At 42.4% G+C, this 25,038-nt stretch overlaps 1 protein-coding gene across 1 annotated transcript; it reads right to left on the bottom strand.

The window, feature by feature from the left end:
- Nucleotides 1-563: 563 nt before the first annotated feature.
- Nucleotides 564-23,550, bottom strand: PI4K2A (phosphatidylinositol 4-kinase type 2 alpha). The gene is made up of 9 exons (XM_016219995.2): nt 23,113-23,550; nt 14,739-14,939; nt 10,734-10,865; nt 10,242-10,395; nt 9,880-9,941; nt 8,396-8,495; nt 7,045-7,178; nt 6,491-6,550; nt 564-3,008 (listed from the first exon to the last, which is right to left on the bottom strand). Exons 1-9 carry the CDS (start codon nt 23,548-23,550, stop codon nt 2,847-2,849), a joined length of 1,443 nt encoding a protein of 480 aa, XP_016075481.1. The 3' UTR covers nt 564-2,846.
- Between the last annotated feature and the right edge of the window lie 1,488 nt (nt 23,551-25,038).

Here is a 25,038-nt window from a genome sequence, read left to right as displayed (position 1 = left end):
AGGTCAGCCTCAAAAGAAGTATACCATGTGATCATTCGCATTCAACTCCCCTCCCACCCATCCTATCTGCCTGATTATCCATCACTTTAAAGGAGCCAGGGTTCAAAGTGCTCCAAGCACACGCAGAGCAGGACTGCCCCCTCGTGGCCAAGAAGAGAAGGTCCATATTCCTTATTCCAAACCCTTGGGGCTAGATGATTTTGGAATTCAGAATTTTTTCAGCTTTTCAGAAGTAGCCAATGCAAATATTGTATAATCCCTAGTAGGGGAACATCTCATAACAAAACATTAATATTTCTGCAACAAATATTCACACTAAGGGCTACATGACAGTTACAAACAGGTTCAATGTAGGTTCAGGTCAGTTTTGGTGTCAAACCGAGTTATGAGAAAATGTTTGGTTTTCAGAGCACTAAGACTTTGGAAATGAGGATCTGGATTTCCCCTAAGAGAGGAAAATTGACTCAGGAGCCATGTCTTAGCAACTCATGGAAACGCAGGGTTCTCTGTCCTTAAAATTACATTCTACCTTGTCTTCCTTCCAGCAAAAAACACTAAACAACAAAGGTCAGAACTGGACTTGTTATTCATACATTTGCATTGATTTAAATATATTACATACAATTTCTACAGTGCATTAGAAGTACAATAAGAGGCAGCAGGACTCTCAGCCCAGCCTCTACTCCCTGACACTAGGGGACAGGGCCTATGGCTGGCAGAGGGCTGGGCCATTCCATGAGTGCCACCCAGAAGCCTGCCCTGGCACTCTGGGCCCCTGGTTCTCCCAAAGTCCACATTCAAGGCAACCTGAGTACAGGCTTCAAAGAGAACAGAGACAGGCCAGAAAGGGATGCCCCTCCCACTCTTTTCACTTGCCAGGACTGGGACCAGCCCCCTCTTACATTGGCCCAGTTTCCTTCTCACAGAGCTGGTCTGGATGAGGGCTATGTGCAGATCTGCTTGGTTGAGGGAGCAATAAGGTTCCTCTTTAGACTCCTCAGGCTCTCTTGATGACCAGGTGGAGAGCTTTACCACATGTTTGTATAAAGATGTCTATATGCAGAGCTAAACCACCTGGGTCCCCTTCCAGCCTCTGGGAGCCCTGCTGCTCCTGTGGTCTGAGGGCAGACATTCTTGCAAACATGGTCCCCAAGGCTAGTGTCTCCAGGTTGGCTGACTGGGATTGTCAGGGCTGGGGCCAGCAGGGGAGCTGTGCCTTCATCCTCAGGGCATGCACATCCAGCTCCCAGAGGCTCTCCCCCTTAGCTGGATGGAAGCCCAAGATAAGCTGGCTCCTGGGGGCTGGAATGGAAGGGCAGCCTGGCCCAGCTGACAAGAGGGCTGTACATCTCTACTCTGTCTCCTGGATTGCGGGAGCTGGGCAAACAGAGGGCACAAGCCATAGTCCTCGCTCCCTTTCTTTGGTTGTTTATCAAACCTTCAAGATAGTTTTTTTTCCAAGGCTGATTGACCAATCGCAGGGTTCCAGAAACGTGGTGTCCAGTAGCATAGGGCTGCTCCTGAGCCACAGATGGCACCCTCTTTACTCTCTCGTGAGGCCATTCTTTGCTTTGGTGTAGAATGGGCTTGGACACCTGGCAAGGGGATAGCTGAGGGAAAAGAGACATGGAAGCAGGAAGCGCACTGAGCTGGACAGGCACTGGGGAACAGTTTGAAGGCCTCTCTCCTTTGGGCCCCACCTTTCTTAAGAATCCATGGAAAAACTGGCATGAAACAAGAAGTCAGGGACCAAAGGGCAGCTACCAATTAGGAGGCTGAATTCAAGTCCTGTTACCTCCACCAAGCAGCAGTGGTAGCATAAAAAGGCGGCCAAAGACATAGTATCCTGTCCTCTTATGAGCTGAGACCCACTCCAGAACCCAAACTGAACTAAGTCAAAGAGTTGAGAAAAGGAACATTTAAAATAACAGGAACAAATTAGAGGACTGGAAAAGTTTATCACCTGTGCTAGGGCCAAGGACTCAGGAAGCAAGGCTGGGGTAAGTTTGCCCATAGACCCCTTATTGATCCCAGCATACACTCAGGCTACATAAATCAGTTGTCCATGCTGGGGAGTCCATATCCTCCCTCTTGCCTTTTCCTGAGTGACAGGCAAGCTGCAGGCTTGCATTAGAGAGGTTGGGTCCCTAGGAGGGCAGAGAGCAGAGCTGATCTATAGGGTCATATACCAAATTGCTAGGAAGTCTAGAGCAAAAGTACCCCCACCATACAAATTGCATTTGGAGGCTTTTGGTCAGTCTACTGCACTGGTAGGAGGAGAAGACTTGGCAAAATCTCAAAGGAAAGGTGTGGCTTCTGTCTGCCCCAGCACCACAAGTCATCCAGCTGCCTTGGTCCATGGGAGTGAGGAACTTCGAGGCACCTGAATGTCTGGGTCCATGCAAATCTAGGTGTGGATTCGAGGTTTCTGATATGAAAGAATCTGGGATTCTGCCTGGGTTTTGCTAATAATTTAAATTTTTGTTTTGTTTGTTTCTGATGCAGAATATAATGAGGAATTGCAACAGAGCAAGGTGTCAGTGAGGAAAGGGAATTTCCCAGCCTGCCCTTAGGATATATTGGAAGGCAGATGCTCCTTCCCGGGCATCTGCACTCCTTGCATGGAGCTGCAGCCTTCCTCAGCACTCAGGAGAGCCCACCAGCACTCACTGTCCCTCTGTGCTTCTCCCTGCGCTTAGGAAAGCCCTGAGGGGGTTGGTGAACAGAGAGGGAGGGCTCTCAAGAGCACTGCTCTCTGTTGGTTTCTCTGGCTTTTCCTGCAACCCGCTCCCCAGGCTTCCTCCCAGCCCAAGTCTCAGGCAATGCGCCCTTTTCTGCCTCTCGCGCTACCACCACGAAAAGAAGGGCTTCCGACTCTGAAAGCTCTGTGTGTAGGACTCGCTAGAAGACCGCTGGTGGGAACGGGCCGTCTCAACAATCACGGGTGGCATCTGGACCAGGTGCAGGGGACTCTTGTTGTCTTTCAAGGCCTGAGTCAGATTTAGGATCTGCAGTGGAAAAAATGAGATAAATTAAAGAAAGGCCTAGGCAACTAGGTCTGCCTCTGAAAGAAGACTAGCAGACAGAATGCTCCTATAAATCAATGAAAAAATAAACAACATGCTAATGGAAAATTGTACAAATAGTCTACTTATAAGAGTAGGAATATAAGTGGGAAATATATAGAAAATGGAAACCTCTCTAGTCATTTTAAAAATAAAAATTACAACAAATATCTCCTATATTTTGCCTGTCCAGTTAAAAAAGATACAAAAGAGCCCTGGTCAGTGCGGCTCAGTTGGGTGAGTGTAGTCCCGTACACTGAAAGGTCACCGGTTTGATTCCCAGTCAGGGCACATGCCCAGGGTTCAATCCCCGGGTTGGGGTGTGTGCAGGAGGCAACCAACTGATGTTTTTCTCTCATTCTCCCCTTCTACCTTCCTCTCTCTAAAAAAAGAAGAAAAAAAGTCAATTAAAAAAAAACATTTTTAAAAAAAGATACCGAAGATGGTGACTCTGAGTTGGGGAGAGGTTCAGAGACGTGGCTATCGGGCTGTATGGTGAGACAGTCTTTCAGAAAGGCCAGTGGACAATAAAGGCTTAATGTGAACAGGCCCTCTGACTCAGCACTTCCATTTTTAGGACTAAGGAAACAACAGTGGACATGCACAGAACACTTAGTTTTAACCAATACAATGAAGTACTGTTTATAAAGTGAAAATGATATAATTGCCCAAGAGTATGGGATCAGTTAGTAATTTAAGGGATAAGAAACAAACAACTAGAAAGGATATTTTATTGGCATGGAAAGCTGATTACAATATTATTAGAGTAAAAAAGAAAGGAGATAAGGAACCACTATTATAATGTGACTTCACCTTTATTTTCTAAAATCCTATCTTCCTATCTACCTATCCGCAGAGAAAAACAGTCTCTAAGTTGGTGGTGATTATATATGGGTCAAGGGATTACGGACGATTTTTATTTATTACTGTTTATCCTTATTTTAATTTTCCTATAAAGATATGTATTTTTAAAAGCCAAAATTTCAGTTGGATTCTCTCTCTAATGCTGTCTCTTCATCATCTTTTTATTTAAATAGAATTTTTACTTTGGAATAATTTTAGATGAACAGAAAAATTGCAAAGATAGTACAGAAAGTTCCGGTATACGATTTATCCAGTTTCTCCTAATTTTAACATCTTACATAACCATGGTATATTTAGCAAAACTAGGAAATTAACATTAGAACCAAACTCCAGACTTACTCTGGATTTAATTGGCTTTTCCAGTTCTGTATCCTGGATTGCATCCACATTGCATTTAGTTCCTTATCAACTCTTGTCTGTATTTTAGAGATCTTTCAGATATGTGCCCATGGGGTCTCTCCCCCCGAGCCCTCCTTTCCTCTCTCTCTCTCAAAATCAATAAATAAAAATAAAGATACGTGCCCATGGGGACACATTTTCTCTCCCTTGTCAAAATTAGAATCACCACCATTTATGTTCTTTGGTAGGATAGCCTTCTCTAAACCACTAAATGTTGAAGATTTTCACATCTAGGCCACAGACACATGGTAGGATAAGTTAGGCTGCACCCTCAAATCACACAGACACACAGCCCTTAAGCCAAATACCCTTGGCCTATAAATGCTGCCCATAAAGAGGCAGAGATTCCCCTGGAACAGAGGTCAGAAGTCGGAAGTAGATCCTACCAGTAATTAATTCCTTTTTTATTTATATGTTTTGGTACTCATCAGCATCCTACACTGCTTCAAAGGGCCTTGAGCACAAGATCAGGAGCTTAAAATGGAATTGGAGTGAATTGTGCAAAAGATCGCCCAATTTAAGATGGAGGATTTTAAACCTGTCCTGGCTGGGTCTTCCTGTGCTTCTGCTGGTTCTTTGGGTTAGAAGCACCTTTCATGAATGAAGCATTTGGCATAAAATGTCAGTAACTTACAGCTTTCAAAAGATTTGGCCAAAAAAAATCTATATATAGAGAGAGAGATAAATAATATAGATATATATAGATTTTATTCAGATAGATAATATATACAGATATGAGATAAAGCAAATGTGGCTAACTAAATGTAACAATTGGTGAATCTAGAAGATCATACTCTTTCAACTTTACTCAAGTTTGAAATTTTTCAAATTAAAAAGTTGAAGAGAAATTTATAGCAGGCACATAATGGTAAAGAATTATTTGAAAATGTTATTTAAAGAGGTTTAAATAACCTCTTTAAACCTCAGATCCTGAATTCTTTATCCAGCTGCTAGTGAGAAGCCTTTATTTATGGTGAGTAACCACCACCACTCAAGTCCATCTCTTGGGGTTCGTCACTCCTCCCCTTCAGTTCAGGGCCCTTGCACAGCCCACTCTGTGATTAGGGCTTCAGTAGGCAGAGGGCTGGAACCTCGTTTTCCTGCAATATGGCAGATTTCTGTAGGGCAGAGAGGCTTGTTTTGCCTTGATGTGTGATTGGTAAGCAAGTACGGATGTGACTAACATACTAGCCACCTACATGCTGGGGAGAGCCGGATGCTCACTGAACTTTATGGTGTTCAAAATAGCTAACACACATATTGAGTATTTCAATATGCCAGGCACTACTCTGTTTTAAATAATTTCTTTCATACTAACCCTATGAGATAGATGCTGTTATTAATCCCATATTACAAATGAAGAAATTTAGTAACTTGTCCAAGACTAGTAAATGGCAGACCCAGAATTTAAATGCAGGAACTCTGACCAGTTTGTGCCCTTAACTGCTAGGCCATCCCAGCTCTCTTTAAGAAGACTTCAATGTGATAAGTAGAATGTCAGTGTCCTACAGAGTTTTTAAACAACTTTTCAAGCATATTCTTTACTGTGCTTTGGAAGATCAATAATGCCCCAGGGTTTCCTTAGCTCTCTTTGAAGGTCAAGTGGAAAGAGAGGAAATAATATGACATAACTATAACAACAAAAATTATAACCATAGCCAGTATCTGAGTGCTTATCATGTGCCAGGCATTGTTTTTACTAAATACTTGATACGTATTATCTCATGTAATCCTCTAGCCAACTCTGCAAAGTATTCTTACTCTCATTATATAAACAAGGAAGCACAGGCTCTTGTCCAAAGCCATGGAGCATGTAAACGGTAAAGCAGTCTGACTCCAGAGCCTAGCTCTTAACCACCAAGGCATATGGTCTGCCTTGAGCAACTGGAGCACAAGGGGTCACTGGGTAAATTTACCTACGAACTATCCAGCAATTAGCACAGAAGTAAGTACATAATAAGCACATCACCAACCAGATACCCTGGAGGAGGTGGGAGACTGGGGAGGGCTACCTTTCCTCTCATGTGTTAATGCAGAATCACAAATATGTAGGACATAGACTAAAAAGAGTGTAAAATACAATCTTTATACATTTACTCAACAAGAGCATATAATTCTTCCAGAGAGATTCCAGGGATTACACTAAGATGTCCTGCACTTACCTGTCCCCGCATGACAGCAATCTGCTTATGGAACTGGCCTCTGTCGAAACCAGGATCCTTCTGCAAAGGGCATAAGGAGAGGGAACCTGCATGAATCCCTCAGAAGAACCCATTTTCCTACCAATTAGAAACTTGCTAATAAAGAAAACCTACACAAGGCTTGTAGTGTTTAGTGAAGTTAGCTACCACCCCAGGAACTCTGTTTCACAGTTGGGGAAAGAGAGAACAAGTAAGCATCTTGTCCTGAGTCTCATTATTAACTCTAAAGAGCTCCAGGCTCCAGTGCTCCATTTGAAAATGAGAGCTCTACAGATACACCGCAGCCACGAACCACACGATACCCACCCGTGTGATTCATCACAACTGCCAATTTTCCCCCCCAAACAAATCCAAACTAGATCCTGCTATCCACATGTGGGAATCTTGCTCTTCACTGGTTAACAGGTCAGAAGAGTGTTAGCCATGTTCTCTTGGCTTGTAGTAGGACCAATTAGAAAAACCTTTAAGAATTCCTTCTTCTATATGGTTATAAGGCTGACATTTCCAGGGCTAACCTTGAAGAGTTCATATAGGTCCTCCTCCAAGTCCTTGACGAAGTTAGGGTCCGATATCTTTGGAAGAATCAGATCTTTGATCTCCTGAGAGAATGGGACTTTTGCCTGGGGCAACCAGGCCCAGTAAAAAGGATCTGAAAAAAGGAAAGGTCAAAAGCAAAGCTGGTATTGAAAAAAAATCCCTGCCCATCTATGTCCACCCTCTTCCTTGACATACAACAGAAAAGTTACAAGAGTTGTGAACCCTAAAAGTTATACAGTAAGTAGAGAAACTACCATTCAAACCTAGGTTTGCCTAATCCCAGAGCTTGTGCTCTTTCCTAGATATTACATGATCTTCCAAGACACAAGCCTATCTAGAATCAATGACTTACCCCTAAGACACTGAGATACTCCTGAAAAGACAAACTAGCACTACAAAGGGGCTAGTTATCCCCTACTTGTATATCTTTCTTTCTAAAAGTTTCTCAATTATAATGTGGCAGGAGTTGGCTTCCAGGTGTCAACAAGAAAGACAGAACACTTGACAAAAGTTTATATTTAAACACAAATAGAATAAATTTTTAAAAAAGTAGTCCTGCTCTGGCTCAGTAGTTGGAGCATTGGCCAGTGAACTGAAGGGTTCTGGGTTTGATTCCCGGTCAAGGGCACAACCTGGGTTACAGGTTCAATTGACCCCAGGCCCCCATTGGGACGCAGGTAGGAAGCAACCCATCGATGTGTCTCTCTCACATCAACGTTTCTCTTTCTCTCTCCCTCTCCCCCGCCCCCCCTTTCTCCCTTCCACTCTCTCTAAAAAATCAATGGAGCCCAGCTGGGCATGGCTCAGTGGTTGAGCATCAACCTAGGATCCAGGAGATCGCAGTTCGATTTCTGGTCAGGCCACATGCCTGTGTTGGGGGCTCGATCCCCAGTCAGGGGCATGCAGGAGGCAGCCAATCAGTGACTCACTCATCACTGATGTTTCTATCTCTCTCTCTCCCTCTCCCTTCCTCTCTCTGAAATCAATAAAGATATATTAAAAAAAAAAAAAAATCAATGGAAAAAATATCCTTGGATGAGGATTAACAACAAGAACAAAAGATAGTCCTCAGAAAGAATGAGAAAAATGCAAAACAGAGATGAGAAAACTCAACTCTATGCTTCTAATGGCAATAATATAAGGTAAAAATTATATTAGCTTACATTATGGAGTTGCTGCCATGTGCCAGCCATTGTGCTAAAGTGCAAAAACCACATTATTTCATTAATTCTTAGAACAATCCTATGATACAGGTATTATTATCTACCTTGCACAGACAGAAAAACAGACCTAGCAAGAGCCAGACCAGACAGTGATCTTGAGACTTACATGCTCTCCAGGAGTCAGGATGCTTCAGGGGGAAAGCCAACCCATTGTCAATGGCAGCCACCTTGATAACAGGCTCCTTTACCATTACCCAGTCTGTGTCCTAAAGAGCAAGGAAAGACTAAATACTTAGGGTCCCACGTGCCTCAGGCCCTGTAAAGTAGTAGCAAAGCATCCCATCTTATCATCCTCAGGCACCAATCCGTAGTCAACCTCTGAGCTAGTTTCCACATTGTTACCTGAACTTAGCTTGTTTAGGGTTCTCAGAGTCCCTTTTTCATCTTAGAAAAGGTACACTATCCCAAGAGTTTCCACAGTCGTTGGTAAGAAGGGAAATGACAATAACAAATAACTATAAGCCATTCCTCCTAGGGAAAGGCGATTAGATTCCTGAGGGTATGAAAAAAAGAAAAACAATCAGTATCAGTTGATCAAAGTCCTTCTGTGTGGACCTTGACTCAAATGACACTTCAGTGGCGATGACATTTTTCCAGTGAGATAACAGAACCATGAAAGATAACAACTGGTCGCTCGTACACAAGTCTGTTCCCTGCTTCAGCGACTCATAAAAAGGAAAAGGACAGGAGCTGAATGCAGAGTGGGGCAGGCTACCTGTGACAGCCCACATCAGACACGCTCATGACTATCTGCTTGGCTCCATGCTTCAGGCTCACAGGCACATCACAGGAACAGGGAATGTGGGTCCAGGACACCTGTACCAGAATCCCCTGGGATACCTTATTCAAAGTATAGAATCCTGAGTTTCACCCACCATAATGGGGGAAAGGCTTAAAGAATCTGTACTATTTTTAATAAGTTCTTCAGGTAATTCTGATGTACAAAATTTGAGAATGACTGTTAAAGAAGTGAAAACACTATGAGGATGTGTTAACTAACCTAATTGTGGTAAACATTTCACAATATAATGTATCAAATCATCATACTGTACACCTGAAACTTACACAATGCTTGCTACTGTTAATAAAGCTGGAAGAAAAAACATTACGAGGAATACAAAACCACCTCACTCTCTCCTTCTCCAGGTAACCTTCCCATGAATTTTTAAATATGCAGGATAGATAAATGTGTTGAACCAGGGAAAGAATGAGAGAATAAAGAAAACTAAGCAGCTTTCTCTAAGCTGATGTTCTTTGGAACTGTGGTCTGTTGTGAAAAAAGTGTTCCATGGTCAAAACAGTTTAGAAATCGCTGGGCCAATCAAAATTAAACAGGTTCATTAACTCCTTAGAACTTTGCTATGCTACTAAGCAATGTGAAAGGCATAAAGTATGTCCCAAATTTACTTGAACTTTTCTTCATTCCATTTGCATTAACATCATTTAATAGCACATTCCTTAAAAAACCAGATAGTAGAAAACGCTACCAAACATTAACCTATCCCTTCTAAATACATGTACTACCCTAATTCTCCTGGATGCATATACTGCACCTCATCCTCTTCTTCAAGATACAGATTAACCTCTTACCCGAGAGCTAGAACTATCCATTGGACAGTCATATTTAATCAGCCAGTTGTCATTCCCACGATCTGTGAACAGAAATATAAAGTTAGCAAAAAATAAAACAACAACAAGAAACAGGAGCAACTTTCATTTTCATGGTGGACTAGGTATTTTAGACACGTGGACCAATCACTCTACTAAGAACAACTATAATTATGGATAAAATATTCTAAAATCTCTTGAAGACTTTGGAGATTTTAACAAAACTGTTCTGTGATAGGTCTTGCTGCTATAAGAATGATTAAGGCCCTGGCCGGTGTGGCTCCAGGCCTCCCCCTGTGCCTCACCAGTCTGGCGCAGGGCAGAGGACCATCACAGCTGCTCACCAGTGTTGCGAATAATGTAATCCAGCACCACCAACCGCTCAAACTGCAGCAGTAGTTGCCGGTTAGTGTTCTCAGGGAGAGGTTCTGCTTCAAAACGCCGTAGCCAGTAGTCTGCATCTTTATAGCCTTCAACAAAGAGCTGGAATGAACCAACCTGCAACCAAGAAAGAGGTACAGCCCAAGTTCAAAGATCCCAAGAGTAAGCCAGGGACCCACTAAGGCCTTGTGGATTTTATATCAGAGGAGGAAAACATTTTCACAATGTTTGCTTCTTCATCTCCTTGCAATTACAGGAGAAAAGGGTTGTGACGATGACTGCCCATCCAAGTTCAAGAAGCCCACTCAAATGGTCAAGAGCAGTAAAGTGAGAAAATTAGAGTCTTAGCCCCTTGATAGAAATGAGGAAGACAGGAGCCTCAGGGCAGGCTGTTCACATGTCCATATGTGAGTCTATAGGCACCCTACTTCAAATCACATAAATGTAGTCTATACCTTTGGTGGTAGCCCGATGCGGTTAAACCGCTGCCCAACTTTTGGCACTTTCTCTAGTGCAAGCCGCTTGCCCCTGGACTTCACTCGGTCAATGGCACTATAGTTGAAGGTCTCACTGGCCAGATGTACTACCTATAGTGGAAAGAGAAGAGATACCTAGGTTAGAGTCAAGTTTAAGGAACTATCCCACTACGGCAGAGAATAGCTTAATACTTACCAATACTGTTCCTCTTCTAGGACACACAGAAAGAATACATTTCTCAGGATTCCTAGCAGCTAAGATAGAGTATATGACTAGTTTGGGCCAATGGAATGTTGACAAAGTGATGTATGTACACTACTTCCAGGTCTGGCCCCTAAAATCTCCAATGATCTGTATCACATTCCCCAATCTCTGCAGCTGGAAATGAAGAGCTGTGAGATAGCAGAGCCACATCACAGGAGGACACTTGTCACTGCATGGAATGACATGGGATCTAAGACAGCTGCCTAACTGGCATGCACCTATGATGTGAGCAAGAAATAAACTCCTATATTAAACCACTGTGATTCAGGAGTTGTTATAGCAGCTGGCATGAATTACAATGACTAATACAGCTACCTCCTGTAGGAGAAGATGGCCCAATGCCTGTTTTCTTTCCAAATAAAAACAAATTGCAATTTACTCTATGCCCTTTATTTCCTTTTGAATTTTGTACGATGTGTGATTATTCACATTCAAAAAATAAACATTAAAGTTGGTTTTAATTTTTAGTGAATTGTTATTTATACTCATATTTATACAGACTATATCTGGAATATTACACAAGAAACTAGTAATAGCAGCTGTCTCTGAGAAAGTAAATTCAGTGGCTGGAAGACAGGGGTGGGAGGGAAGCTGAATTACTCTTCTCTGTTTACTATCTTGTGCCTTCTGATTTTAGCACTAGATGCATGCATTGCCTATTCAAAAAAAAAAAATTAAACAGGCCATCAATATTATACTTGATCGTCAAATTGTGATGATATCACTATAATCCATAATCCATATGTACACCTACTGTAACACTTATCACATTGTCTTGTGATCATCTATATGTATATCTAACATCTCTCTTAAGACTAATGAAATTAGGGAGGAAGAGAACATTTTATTCACATTAGCATTCCCAGTATCTAACATAGTACCTGGCACGTACTCAAAAATATTAAGTGAATGAATGAGTTATAAGCTTCTTTCAGAGACCACAGTAAGTGGATTTTTGCATATAAATATGTGAAATCAAATTTATAAGAAAATTCTTTTCCTATGTCTTGTAAAATTCATTACAAATTACTAATTATTTTGCCCATGAAAGATAGAGATAGAAAGGGGCAAAATACTTCCCTCCCTCCCTCCTTTAACACATCACCCAGTGTTAAAGGAGTACCTAAAATGTATGTGCAAGGTATTGTAGGATGGCACTCTCTGCCTTACAAATCAGGAAACTCAGGCACAGGAATAAAGAGGAAAAAGGGCTTTCCTAAGACTATTCTATCTTACCTGTTTCCATGGTAAAACCCTGGCTCTCTCAGGCCATAAACCACTTTTTCCCACATCAGATTTATTTTCAATCACTCTTTTTAACAGCCCCCCTTTTCCCTATAACTAATGAAACCATGATAACATGAAACCTTACAGAAACAGAGAGCAGAGACAGCAACCAAGTGAGAATTAGAGCCTTACTATTTGAGGGTCCATTGCAACATGAGCCCCATTTCCTTAGTGACAGATGCTTTGATCAACTGGATAGAATCCTATCACAGGACGGGGAGGTGGGGGTGGGGGTGGAGATGCTCCCTCTTACTCTCTCCAGCAGCTGTCTGTTCAGCTTACAAAGTTCTGTCTCATCTCAGTCTCAGAGAAGACAAGTGTTTTTGTTGTTGCTGACTTTTTGATGCAAAACTTCCTTAGGCCTCATTAAGGTTCTCTAATAGGGAAAGAGGAAGACCAGAGATGGAGAAGAACGGGATTGGGGGGAGGGGGTGACATTAATGATTAGAATAGTCATAAAAATACCACAGGCTAAGATGTATGGAGTGTTTACATTGTGCCAGGTACTAGGCTATGTGTTTTACATGGATTATCTTGTGTAATCTTAACAGCCACCCTATAAAGTAGCAACTATTTATATCCCTATTTTTATAGTGATGAAACTGAGCATGGGGGTGGGAGAGGCTCTTAAGTGACTTTCCTAAGGGTCACCCACTAAACAGCTGCAAAGCCAGAATTCAAACTTAAGCCCTCTGCTTCTGAGGTACCGCACTCCAGAAATAGGCAAGCAAGCAGGCATAGGGCTGAGGGCCCTCTGCTATTTACCTAGTGAAGAAAGGAAATTAGAGTAATGAACAAGGAGTATTTAAAAGAGTTTCTAGAGTTTAGGAGGGGCCTATAGTAGAAGGATTTCAGGTTAGGCAGGGGATCATAGGAGCATTATTATATAAAATGGTCAGAGTGTGCTGTTTAACTATATGCACACACAGAGGACTGAAGCCTGAAGGGAAGGAATGGGCTGTGCGAGGCCAGGCTCTCCGACACCTGAAGTTGGGGGATTTCTGGTACTGTTTCTCATCATTGGATTTTATTCACCAATTCAGCTGGTCTTTACCGAATGCTTACTATAAGTATAGTACTTTGGGAGGTGCTGAGACTGGGAGAAGGGTATTTCAAGAAATGGTCCCCGACTTCTAGACTTACAAGCTAGTTGTTTATTGTTTGGAGTTTGGTGGCAAAGGAGCACACACAATTAAATATCCACAACAAGCACATTTTCTCTAAAATACCCTGGGAAGCCCTGGCCAGTGTGGCTCAGTTGGTTGGAGTATTGTCCTATACACCAGACGGTCAAGGTTTGATTCCTGGTCAGGGCACATACCTAGGTTGCAGGTTCGATCTCTAGTCGGGGTGTGTAAGGGAGGCAATCGATAAATGTATCTCTCTCACATTGATGTTTCTCTCTGTCTTCCCTCTCCCCCCTCTAAAATAAAATGAAATAAAATATCCGGGGAAAGCAGAAAAACAGGTTTGAGGGGAAGCTGATCAGACTGTCTCCTGATCAGTCTCTTTGCCCACAGAGTCAGCTAACTAAACCTGTGAAGAAAACTTCAAGCAGGGGTTTTTAATCTAGAGGCATGGTTCCTACTGGGTTAATGGACTTCAAGTGGTCTATGAACCATCTACTGAAATTATATGCAAAACAATAATTGCAAATATGTGTACAGGGGTTCTTAACCTGGCCTCAGGAAATTTACTATTTCCTGATATTGTACGCAATTAATTCTGTATTTAAGCAATTTTGGGGGCTGAGGAGGTATGATCCAAACCCTTCATTAGAACCTCAACTAAGTCTATACCACATAGAAAGTCTATACCACATACAATGTGTGTGCAAATCCATTCTAAGTGTGGATTTGCCTCCTGGGACACCAATTTTGTTATGTTTAGACAAGTACCAGAATTCCATAGCATAAAGATGAGGGAGGAGAATTCCATGTCAGTTCCCTATAGGGGTTCAGGCCAGATCTTTACTCTAACCCTCAGCCCATTCTAGTCCCCCCTGCCAGACCTTTCATAAGTGCTTAGCTAACATCAGCTAGTCGATTCTAGGCAGTGTCTAAATCCTGAAATGGTTTGAAAATCTAAGAGAGTAAGCCACAAAAGTTGCTAGGTTTTAACCAACTTGAGATTATCTGGGATCCAAAGATGCAGGGAGCCCATAAATGTGCACCAGGGGGTTGGTAAACTTCCTGAAATTGTATGCAAAAATTTTATGTGTATCCTTCTCAGGATAACTTTCATCAAATGATCAAATAATGAGTTTAAATCTAGCTCCCCACACTCACACCCCTGCAAAAAACGGCTGAGAACCCTAAACTCGGGGCATAAAGCACCCTCACTGGACCTAATGGTCTCACTAACATGTAGCAGGGATTAGGCCCAAGAAAACTCTGGCCAAGCAGTAAGGCCCCTGGAGACAGGTCACTGACCTTGGTACGGGGTACAATGTTGAGTTCCAGTTTTTGGTCCACGAGGCTGGCCCCTGCCTCTGAGAGATAGCCCTGGTTGAGGACAAGGCAATCACGGCCAAAGCAGCAGGGACAGCACAGCTTCTGCAGCCACTTGGTCCACTTAGGATTAAGGTGCCCATATGGCTCTTCATTCTTGGGTTTGAAAACAGCAGTGATCTTCTACACAGACAAAAGAAAAAGAGGACATTAAATGTAAGATTATTAAAGTTGCTCACAGACCAGGTCAGCAGGAATATAGAAAGCAGTGAGAGGGCATGGGCAGACAACCTCTGTTTACAGTCAGACACTGGCTTCCTCCCAACTTATAAGGGGAAGACACCAGCTCATGTATGCAGCTAAGAGACCCACTGAAACAAAGGGCTGTGGCCAAAGAAGGTGCCAATTCTGATATATGTAGTACAACAGATTGTAACACCATCAAACCCCAACTTCCAAGGTACATACATACACACTCCTGCTCTGCAGCAATGTAAAGACTCAAAAAGTTATCAACTGAAATGAAATTAGTAAAGTATAATGAAATGAGGTTAAGAAAATTTCTTCATCGATGGTTGATTTTCTCTGTCAGCCTTACTATCCTACCCTTTAGGTGTAATGACATCTTACAATAAAAAGTTTAGAAATGACAAAAAATAAGAAAGCAAGAGAAAAGAAAAACCACAGAGGTAAAAAAGAATCTGTCACCTTGTTAGAATGGGGTTTTCTTCAGTCATTCTGATAGGCAAGAGACCAGGACAGGAGAGGCCACAAAGATTAAATCCATCTTCTCTAGAAGACAGTAACTTAATCCTCAAAGGTCCTGGAAACAGGGGATGCTGCTGCAACCTGGAAACTATGGTCCTCCCTCCCGAAGATTTCTTCCCCAGGTCAGTCAGCTCTCTGAGGTTGTTTTTTAATTTTTCTCATTCCCTGCAGTCCCCAAATTGGGCATTTCAAAGAAAGAGAAGTAAATATGCTATTCATGTGACGCCTCCTCTTATCATATGACTCCCTCTCCCCTCACCCCACCACTAACTCGAGCTAGTCTGGGTCATAAGACATTTTCCTGTGGGTATCACTTCCTGAATGGCAGGTCACAGCAGAAAACATACACCCATTTGCCTGCATTAAGAAAGTACTCATATTAGGAATTGGCTAGGCACATGTCTTCAACAATATTTGGTCAATCATGAGGTCAGTTCCTTCAAGAAGCTTTGTAAGGATATGAGAGGGCTAAAAAAATACAGAATTCTCTTCCTTCTTTCAAAAGAATCAATTTATTCTTAAAGATAAACTTATCCACTGGAAAAAGTATAATGCATATATTCATATCATAAGCCAGAATAACATTCTTATTCAAAGTGGCTGGCAAGAGGCCTAAGTTAGCAATCTTCCTCTCCATCTCTGCTCCCTGGACTCCTGGGCTCTGAATCACACAATAGCTCGCCACTCAGAGGATGACTGATGAATCTACTGTAACTCTCTGGAACCTCGGCAGTGAACCACAGGATAATGTGAGGCATGTCCCACGGCCCAACAGTCAATTCAACTGAAGCACAACGTGGAGTTCAGCGAGCTGGTCCCCCAAAGGGAGAACAAGACATTCCTACTGCTAGCAAGACTAAAAAATGCCAGGGCTGAGGCTTAAGGACTCCCAGCTAAAGAAAGCAGAACTTGAAAGCCAAGAGTGCAGCCAAGCATCATGTATGGACTAACCTTTCAAACTCTCAGTTTCCCTCCCCCATAAGGAGAATCAGAAAGCATCTCATCAACTCTAAAAGCATTAGCAATCATGGTTATCTCAGTACAACAAGGGGTTCATTAAATAATAATTTCTAGACTAGACAAATGAGGCAATGGTAGGGTAAGAAGGATGGAGGAACTGAAGGACATTTAGACAGAAGGGGAGATAAGTACCTTTCAGGACTAAGTATAGGCCTCAGTCCAATTCAATTCTGTTAACATTTGCTTAGTACCTAGTTTGTGTGAGCACTTTGCAGGTTTCCTAGAGAGATACATAAAACCACCCTGGCCTAATCTCCAAAGCTAATGATCTTTTCCTATAATCAACTATATTACTGAAATATTTAAGAATATTCTCCTTATTCACAGAAAACCGCTTAAATTAGAAAGACACCCAGCAGTATTTGGTTGAGAAAATGATCACTGCCTAATTTTTTTCACCATCCTCTCCTATAATATACTTTCAATTCCTTTATTACATTTAGGAAAAAGCTTCAGTTTGATAGCAATCTTTTAAAAATATCTTTCCTTAACACCCACTTATTAATCCCCTTGTAACAAAGGTGGTGAGACACAGGTAGCTTAAGTAGCAGCAATCCACAAAGTTGGGGATAAAAACAGAACTGCACAAGGAAGAAAGAGGACATTAAGTGGCTGGTGTCAGAATCCACAACCAATTACTGGGACATGGAACCCAAAGGGTTTCCTCTATCTACCCACCAGCCACAAAGAAGAGGGTAGTATGCTATACTAAAGAGGCTTTTTCCTCCAGGAACCTAAAATCTAAGAGTTCAAGTTTTCTTTTAAAGTTTGGTAAACATGAAGTGGATGGTTCTCAAACTTTTGGTCTCAAGATCCCTTTAAACTCTTAAAACTTAGTAAGGATCCTCCAAAACTTTTGTTCATATGGGTAAAACCTGTATTTGCTGTAGTAAAAGTTAAAACTGAAATGTTAAAACTATTTATGAATTCATTTAATAATAAAAATAAACCCACTACATGTTAGTATAAGTGACATGTCTTATAAAAAATAACTATATTTTTAAAAACAATTTTTAGTGCCCAACTGGCGCGCTCAGTTGGTTGAGCATTGACCCACAAACCAGAAGATCATGGTTCAGTTCCAGGTCAGGGCACATGTCCGGGTTGCAGGCTCAATCCCCACTAGGGGGCGTGCATGAGGCAGCCAACGAATGGCTCGCTCATCATTGATATTTCTTTCTCTTTCTCTCTCTCTCTCTCTCTCTCTCCCCCCCCCTTCCTCTCTCTGAAATTAATAAAAACATTTTAAAAAAACACAACAATTTTTGGTGATGAGATTGGCAATGTTTTATAGTTTTGCACATCTCTCTAATATGTGGCTTATAAAAGACAACTGGATCCTCACATCTTCCTTAATATTAAATCTGTTTAATATCACACATCATGTAGCCTCTGGAAATCTCCACTGTACACTTATAAGGAAATTAGAGTGGAAAAGGCAAAGTCTTAAAATTATTGTGAAAATAGTTTTGACCTGTGGACCCCAAAATGAACTCCTAGGGATTCTTAGGTCACACTCTGAGAACTGCTGTATTCTATATTAGAGTTTGGGGGGAACAGCCCCCCCCTACTTAGCTATTTAGATAGAGAAGCCTTATTTTCATATTAACTCTTACAAAAGAGAGAGAGGGGTTACTTCAAATATATGAGACCCTGAAAGAAGATGGAATCCAAATAGAATATAGTGGAGAGATTTAGCCTGTATTTACTTTCTTAACCAATGTCTTTGACCCCACCCACCTGCCTCATCCATCAGAACTTGTGGCCTGGGACAGCTGCCTGTAACAGATGGTAGATAATACTTAAAATCTCAAGAACTACATTTATATTTGATAATCAAAGTTGACTGTCTCTTAACATTTTAGTTAAAAAAAAATTAATTCTATTTGGGTTCTTTATTTGGCTATCAGTGTGGTTCTCAACCAAATGTAAGGACATCAGAGTTTCTTGAAGATACATATTCAATAGTACAACATACTTTTATATTTGAAAAATGGAAAAAGTATTGTACTGATTTCATGACGAACTCTTGGTGGATAAAGTATTTTTAAAAGGTTGAAAATTATGATATAAGGCCAAATTCCTAAAACATGTGAGCAGTATCTGTAAAATTGTGAAGCAATTAGGATTATCTATCTAATGGATTACTATTCTCAATGGTCACAAAAGCATCTTCTCAAAATCATATGACTTTTGCCTTGCTCAATGCTAATGCATCCAAGAAAGCCTAATCCAGAAGTGAATGGGCATATAACTTAAACACAAAACATTCTGATTAAGCAGGAACCATGCCAGGGGCTTTCAGGTGTGCTATCCCATTTAGATCTTCTCAATAAATTAGTGAATCACATGCTATTCTATGATTCTTGGCAATATGAACATCTAGTATTGATGGCCTCACAAAACAGAAAATGCTCAAAAAATACTTTTGTAGGTGTTTGAGTATGAGAATTGAAGTGCAAGGATGTAACTGAGGAGGGTAATAGGAGTACTCTCTACCATTACTTCTGATGTAGCATTTTCCATCTTACTGTTCCATGTCCCCACTTGCACGCCCTGAGGGAGAAACCACCCTAAATTGAGAAACGAAGTCAGGACTGTTATCTTCAAAAAACTTTTGGACTGTTTAGTTCCAAAAGTTCCCCTAATCTGTTCCTCTTTCTTCCTTGGGCACAGGACTCCTGACTTTTAGAGGGGCAAAAGAAAGAGTAGTTCCCAGACACTGCTGCAGCTAAGTTCAGGAAAATGGATATAAGAGTCTGGGGTAACTTCTAGGAAATGCCTTAAAGGGAATGGGCATATGTTCCCTCTCCCTTTTCTTCTTCCAACCAGCTGAAAAGCAGATAAGATGTCTGCAGTTTGACTAGCCATCCTGTATCGTGAAGTGGAAGCCACATGCTAAGGATGGCTGATCATCTGGATGGAAGAAGTTTGCCTCCCTGATAAAGTTAAATGCCATGCCAGCCCTGAGTGTCCTATATAGCCTTTTAAAATACATATATATCTTTATTGATTTTAGAGAGAGGGAGAGGGAGAGAGAAAGAAACATCAATGATGAGAGAGTCACTGATTGGCTGCCTCCTGCACTACCTCTATTGTGGATTGAGCTCACAACCAGGCATGTGCCCTGACCTGGAATTGAACCTCGATCTCCTGGATCATAGGTCAGTGCTCAACTGCTGATCCACGCCGGCCGAGCTAGACTTCTTTTATGAGAATTACATATACTTTTATTCCAGTCATTATTATTTTACATTTTCTGTCACACACAAATTTAATCCTAACCAAAGTAGTAGCTGAAAAGATAAATCAGGAATTCAGATGAATGACTAACTGAGGCAACAGAGTTTAGCAGTATGAACTCTAGAGCCAGTTCTCATGGGTCTGTATCCTGCATCCCACTTACTAGCTGTGCAACCTGGGACAATTACTTATACTGTGTGCCTTGGAATCGTCATCTGTGGGGATAATAACAGTACCTACCTCTGAAGGTGTTATTAGAATTCAGTGAGTTATTAATTGTAAAGCATTTAAGACAGTACCTGGCATATAAGAAGTGCTATCTAAGTATTTGTCAAGTAAAATAAGCACATTTGGAGCAGCGCCAAAGGTGACTAGACCAACTATAGTGAGCCTTTGGGCCTCACTGACACATCACAGGATTTAGGAAGTGGTCCTCTGCTCTAAACCACATTCTCCTCAGTGGGAGCAGGGTGGTTACATTATTAAGTTTTGTCAGGGCATATGTGTTTCAACATCCCCTCTAAGAAAGGACAGTGGCCAGAGAATTATAAAAACTGGGATCCCACAAATCACCAAGAAACATACTCATAGTCTGTCATTCTCTGTGGCCTATATACTGAGAGGTAGTAGTCCTTTATCTGCCAGGTAGAATTGAGAGATCATATTACGCCCACCCGTCAGAACACCTGATCACTTCTCAGCTGATCTGAGGCACTTCCAACAGAGCTGTAACAGTGTTATGACAGAAAAACAAAACCTTCCCTCCTGCTCCTGTACCTAGCAAAGATAGTCAACAAGCTAAAATAAAAACCACTCATATCTTAGGTGTCATTCTGGTTCCTCAAAAAAAAAGATGAAAGCATATTGCTAACATTTAAATCTCAGAAGTCCCAGCTCTCTTTTCTTCTAGAAGTGATGGTTCCCCTTTGACCTTTCCATTTAACTCACTGTTCCCTTATTTGAGGGACTTGGAAATTCCTATTACTCTCAAAGCTTTCCCCAACTTAGTGTATGTTAATTGAGTTGATGGCAGATTTGCTCTCTGGTTCTTGATGATAATTCAGGGATGACAACATCTGGGAGAATAACTAGATCATTCAATGAACCTAACCAAGAGCTACGAGTCACAGCCCATCCTGGCCACTCATCACTCCTATCAAAATAGCACATCACCCATTTAAAGAGATCACATAGGAGAGATGCAGGGAAATTTTGAAAGAGCCTTAACACCCATCATTCTAATAAGTATAACAATGACATATTTTTCCAATAAACCATTCTGGCCCATCTGAGAACTTTGGCAGAGAAGACTTGATTTTTTTTTTAATACATATTTTTTTATTTCAGAGAGAGAAAGGGGGGGGAGAGAGAGAGAGAAACATCAATGATGAGCGAGAGTCATTGATCTGCCGCCTTCTGCATTCCCCACCCCCACCCCCACCCCTCAGGGGATCGAGCCTGCAACATAGGCATACACCCAGTCGAGGAATCAAACCATGATCTCCTGGATCACAGGTCGATGCTCAACTGCTGAGCTAAACTAGTTAGGCAAAGACTTGATATTTTTTGACCCACTAATATTCCAATGACACCTCTGCAGTTCTCAAAAGAATAAAGGTAGGTCACTCTGAAAGATGACCAGACATTCAAACTGCAAACCAGGAAAATCTATCAGATTGCCACTGCCTGCCCTCACTCTAGCTGCTTCAAGCTGGACATCTAGAAATCTCAGCTGGCTGCCTTCAGAACTCAGAAAATTAGATTATAGTCTATTCCAATCATTAACCTTTGTTTTTCTTTTGTTTCCATAAAACTGCCTCTTATTAAATAACTTACTGTATAATAATAGGCCTCACTTTGAGGCCTATTATTTGTATGGGCTCCTGAAATGAGACAACTGTTTAACTGACGAATTCTCAAGTCTAAGAGATGGTTCAATACAATGGCGCAATCTACCAACTCAGCTTCTTGAGCTGGACTTCTTGGGGAAGTTTCAAAGGTAGGACTAAAGGGGAGCAGCTTATGCTACCCCAAAATGTGCCACTTTTGCATGTGGATTGTTTGAGCTGAAGGCAATCAAGACCTAGCTGACTCAGGAAAAACTTTCACCTCTCCCTTAACTGCCTAAAAAAACTTAGATAGGAGGCCTGGCCCAGAAAAAGAGCTACTACCAGATAGAATTTTTTTTTATCTGACTTACCTATATATCAGGAAAAATATCTGATGAGCAAACACCTGCTCTTCTTAACTTCCCCGTGAATTGCCCTCCTCCCCTTTGAAGCCTTAGCCCACATCCTTTAGCTGAGATGGCATAAAAAAATTGCCTGACTGCCTTTGGATCTCATATGTTTATGGGGCTCTCGTAGCCTAGGAAGTCAAATTTGTTTTTCTCATGTTAAAAAAATAAAGGCCATCTCTCAGCTGTCCTGATCACTCCTTGCCCCATCCCATCCCCTTCCCCCTTTATACAAATTCAAGGGACAAAATAAAGGTCAGCAAACACTTTGCCTTAGCTGAAAACCAAACTATGATAGTCCAGGGAGAGAAATAAAAGTAAAAAGGCAGCTGACAAAAAGAGAACATCTGTAATATTTTCAACAATAAAGATAAATTTAAAAAATTTTAAAAGGCAGCTGACAGTCCTGTGATCCTAAAACTCCATTCTAAGCTTGAGGAACCATAAAAAATTTTGCACTTCCCAAAAGAAGTGAGCAATAACTAAGACAGATGAAAACTGGTGATTCCACCCACTCTATCACCACCGTCTGCCAATAAGAGTTGGGAACGTGGCAGGAGACATCCCCAAGCACAGAAGGCTGGAATTGAACCCTCAAGAGTTCCTGATGGGTTACCCGTCCTCCTCAATTAACAGCGACAACGCTGGTTTGGTCCCAAAAGAGAGAAAAACGGGCCCAAACCTCAAACCTGTAAATCTGTAGGGTAATGGCCGAATAGCAGTCTCTGTGATTTTACAGCACCTACTAGAAAGCTGCAACTCCCGGCGCTTCTCTGTCCAGAAGCAGATTGCCCCACCACACCGCTGAGCCCCTCGCCTTATCTGGTCAATTTCCTCTTTTCATTTTTCGCTCACTCCTCCCCCACCAAATAGGTTCTGATTTATTTCTTCATTCCGCAGAGCTTCTCCATCTCCAGTCCTCAGTGGCACTCCAAAACCCTGCCAAGGGGCTCGGCACTGTAAAGTTTCTCCCCTCTGCAGCCTTTCTTTCAGCCTCCCTTCTCTCTCTGGCTGTGAGAAGCCCCAAACTCCCCTGGACAGGCCCACCGACCCCGCAGCCGGCGGCCGCGGTCACCAGCCCGCTCTCACCCCCTGAGGGTCCTTGACGAAGTAGCTTCCGCTGGAGCCTTGGTAGATACGCTCCGGGAAGATGCAGCGCTCGATGGCCACCTCGGCCTGTCGCACCACCGCCTCGAACTCGGGGTCCTCCGGAAACTCGTTCCGCTCCCGGTGGGCCTGCGCGGCGTGCGCAGCTACCGCGGCCTGGGCGGCCAGGGCTTGGGCCTGAGCCGCCACGGTTTGGGTTTGACCCTGGGCCGCCGCACCCCGGGCCCGATCCAGCAGTGGCTGCCGCTCCCGGTCATGGCCAGGCGAGCCCGGCGGAGAAGGGATCGGACCGGCCGCCGCCGCCGCCACTCGGATCGCGCCCCCCGGCACCTGCGGAAAGTGAGCGCCCGAGCCGGACGGAAAGGTGTAGTCGGGCGGTTGAGCCCGCTCGGGGGACACTAGTGGGCTCGTCTCGTCCATCCCTCAGGCCGCCGGCTCCGGGACCCGGCGCGCAGCACACAGCTGAACTCCCGGCCGGGACCAATCCACAACACCCCCAACCCCCGCCTGGCCAACCAGGTCGCTGTGCCTCTTTGGCCCCGCCCCTACCTTCCCTGTTTACTTGGCGACGAGTAGGCACGACCCCTCGCGCTCGAGCAGTAGCCAATCAGATTCAGCGCCTACGCAATCACGCTCCGCAATTTTTGCTCGTCACCTTTTGTGAGGACTGCGCATGCTCCGGGAGCCAAATTCGTGTCAGACGCGCCCTCCGCTCTTAACTTTCGATTGCTGACCTATCTTTGGGGGTTTTCAATAAAGTAGCCTACCTAATCGGTCACTAATTATTGAGTGCCTACTGTGAACCACTGTAAGACTGGAGAAATAGAATCTTTGTATCTGCATTCATTCAATCATACACTAAGTCATTTTATTGAGCACCTACTACGTTCTAGGTACTGGAAAGAGAGCAGCGAGGCAAAGAAACAAAAATCCCTTCTCTACCTAAATGAAAAGGTTTTTCAAAATCCCAGCCCTCATGCAGCTTACACCGTACCTGCCACAGAGCTCAATGTTTGTTAATTGAAGAAAGATATGGTCCCAAAAGACTAAAAATATTTGAAGACCCCGCGAGTGTTTTATTTATCACAGTAAAACCTCAGTATCTAGACACAGTGGGAGCTCAGTACATTTTTATTAGTGGTAAAGAGAAGAATGATATAGTTCTTGCCCTCAAGCTGAAGACATACAACTCTCTGAGGCAGTAGGAGAAAAAGCCAACAATCAGAGTTGAAAACTCCATAATAGAAGTTCAGTGACTTGAGTGTAAGCTGGAGAGTCAGCAAATGCCTTAAGTGGGGCATGTGCTTTGAGCTAAGTTTTAAAGAAAGAATGTAGTTAAATCAATGGGGGATGGAGGGAATCAGAGTTTAGAGTTTGAACCCTGGCTTCACACTTATTAGTTATTTTGTATGAGTTATTTAACTCTCTAAGCCTCAGTTTTATCATCTATAAAAGGGGAATATTCATCTCTTCCTCAACTGGTTAAGTAAGAATCAAGATAAGTATGTAAAGAGCTTAGCATAGTGCTTATTAGTACATAAACAGCTGTCAACAAATGGCAGATTTTTATCACTGCTGAGGTTATTATTGATGTTTTTGTTTTTGTGCTTAAAGTAACCAGCAGAGAGAGGTGTGGGTTTTCACAAAAGGTGACTAGCTACATAGTAACCAATATTTCATAATCATTCTGAAGAATAGAGTGGAGAAATAAATGGAGTCACTATAGTCAAACTGCTAAATTACTAGTATCAAGTCAGTTGAGGCACGAGGAAATGATTCTATTCTTCTTTTAACTGGCCTGAAAACAAACATTTGAACTTTTTAGTCCTGCATCAATGCCTGGATATATTCCAATTCATTGTGTCAATACCTGGACATACGCCAGTACTCCATATAATGCCTGAAGGA

Source organism: Miniopterus natalensis, chromosome 14, assembly GCF_054644295.1.
Source record: "Miniopterus natalensis isolate mMinNat1 chromosome 14, mMinNat1.hap1, whole genome shotgun sequence".
Lineage (NCBI taxonomy): Eukaryota > Metazoa > Chordata > Mammalia > Chiroptera > Miniopteridae > Miniopterus > Miniopterus natalensis.
This window is presented reverse-complemented; position numbering and strand designations above follow the sequence as displayed.

Bases quoted from the DNA above. Each gene is read 5' to 3' on its own strand.
- PI4K2A (XM_016219995.2), bottom strand. From the start codon at position 23,550: ATGGACGAGACGAGCCCACTAGTGTCCCCCGAGCGGGCTCAACCGCCC. The intron at 14,940-23,112 runs GTGAGAGCGGGC...TTGTCTGTGTAG, and splicing joins TCGTCAAGGACCCTCAGGGG to AAGATCACTGCTGTTTTCAA. The intron at 8,496-9,879 runs GTAAGAGGTTAA...CTTGCTCTTTAG, and splicing joins TGGATAGTTCTAGCTCTCGG to GACACAGACTGGGTAATGGT.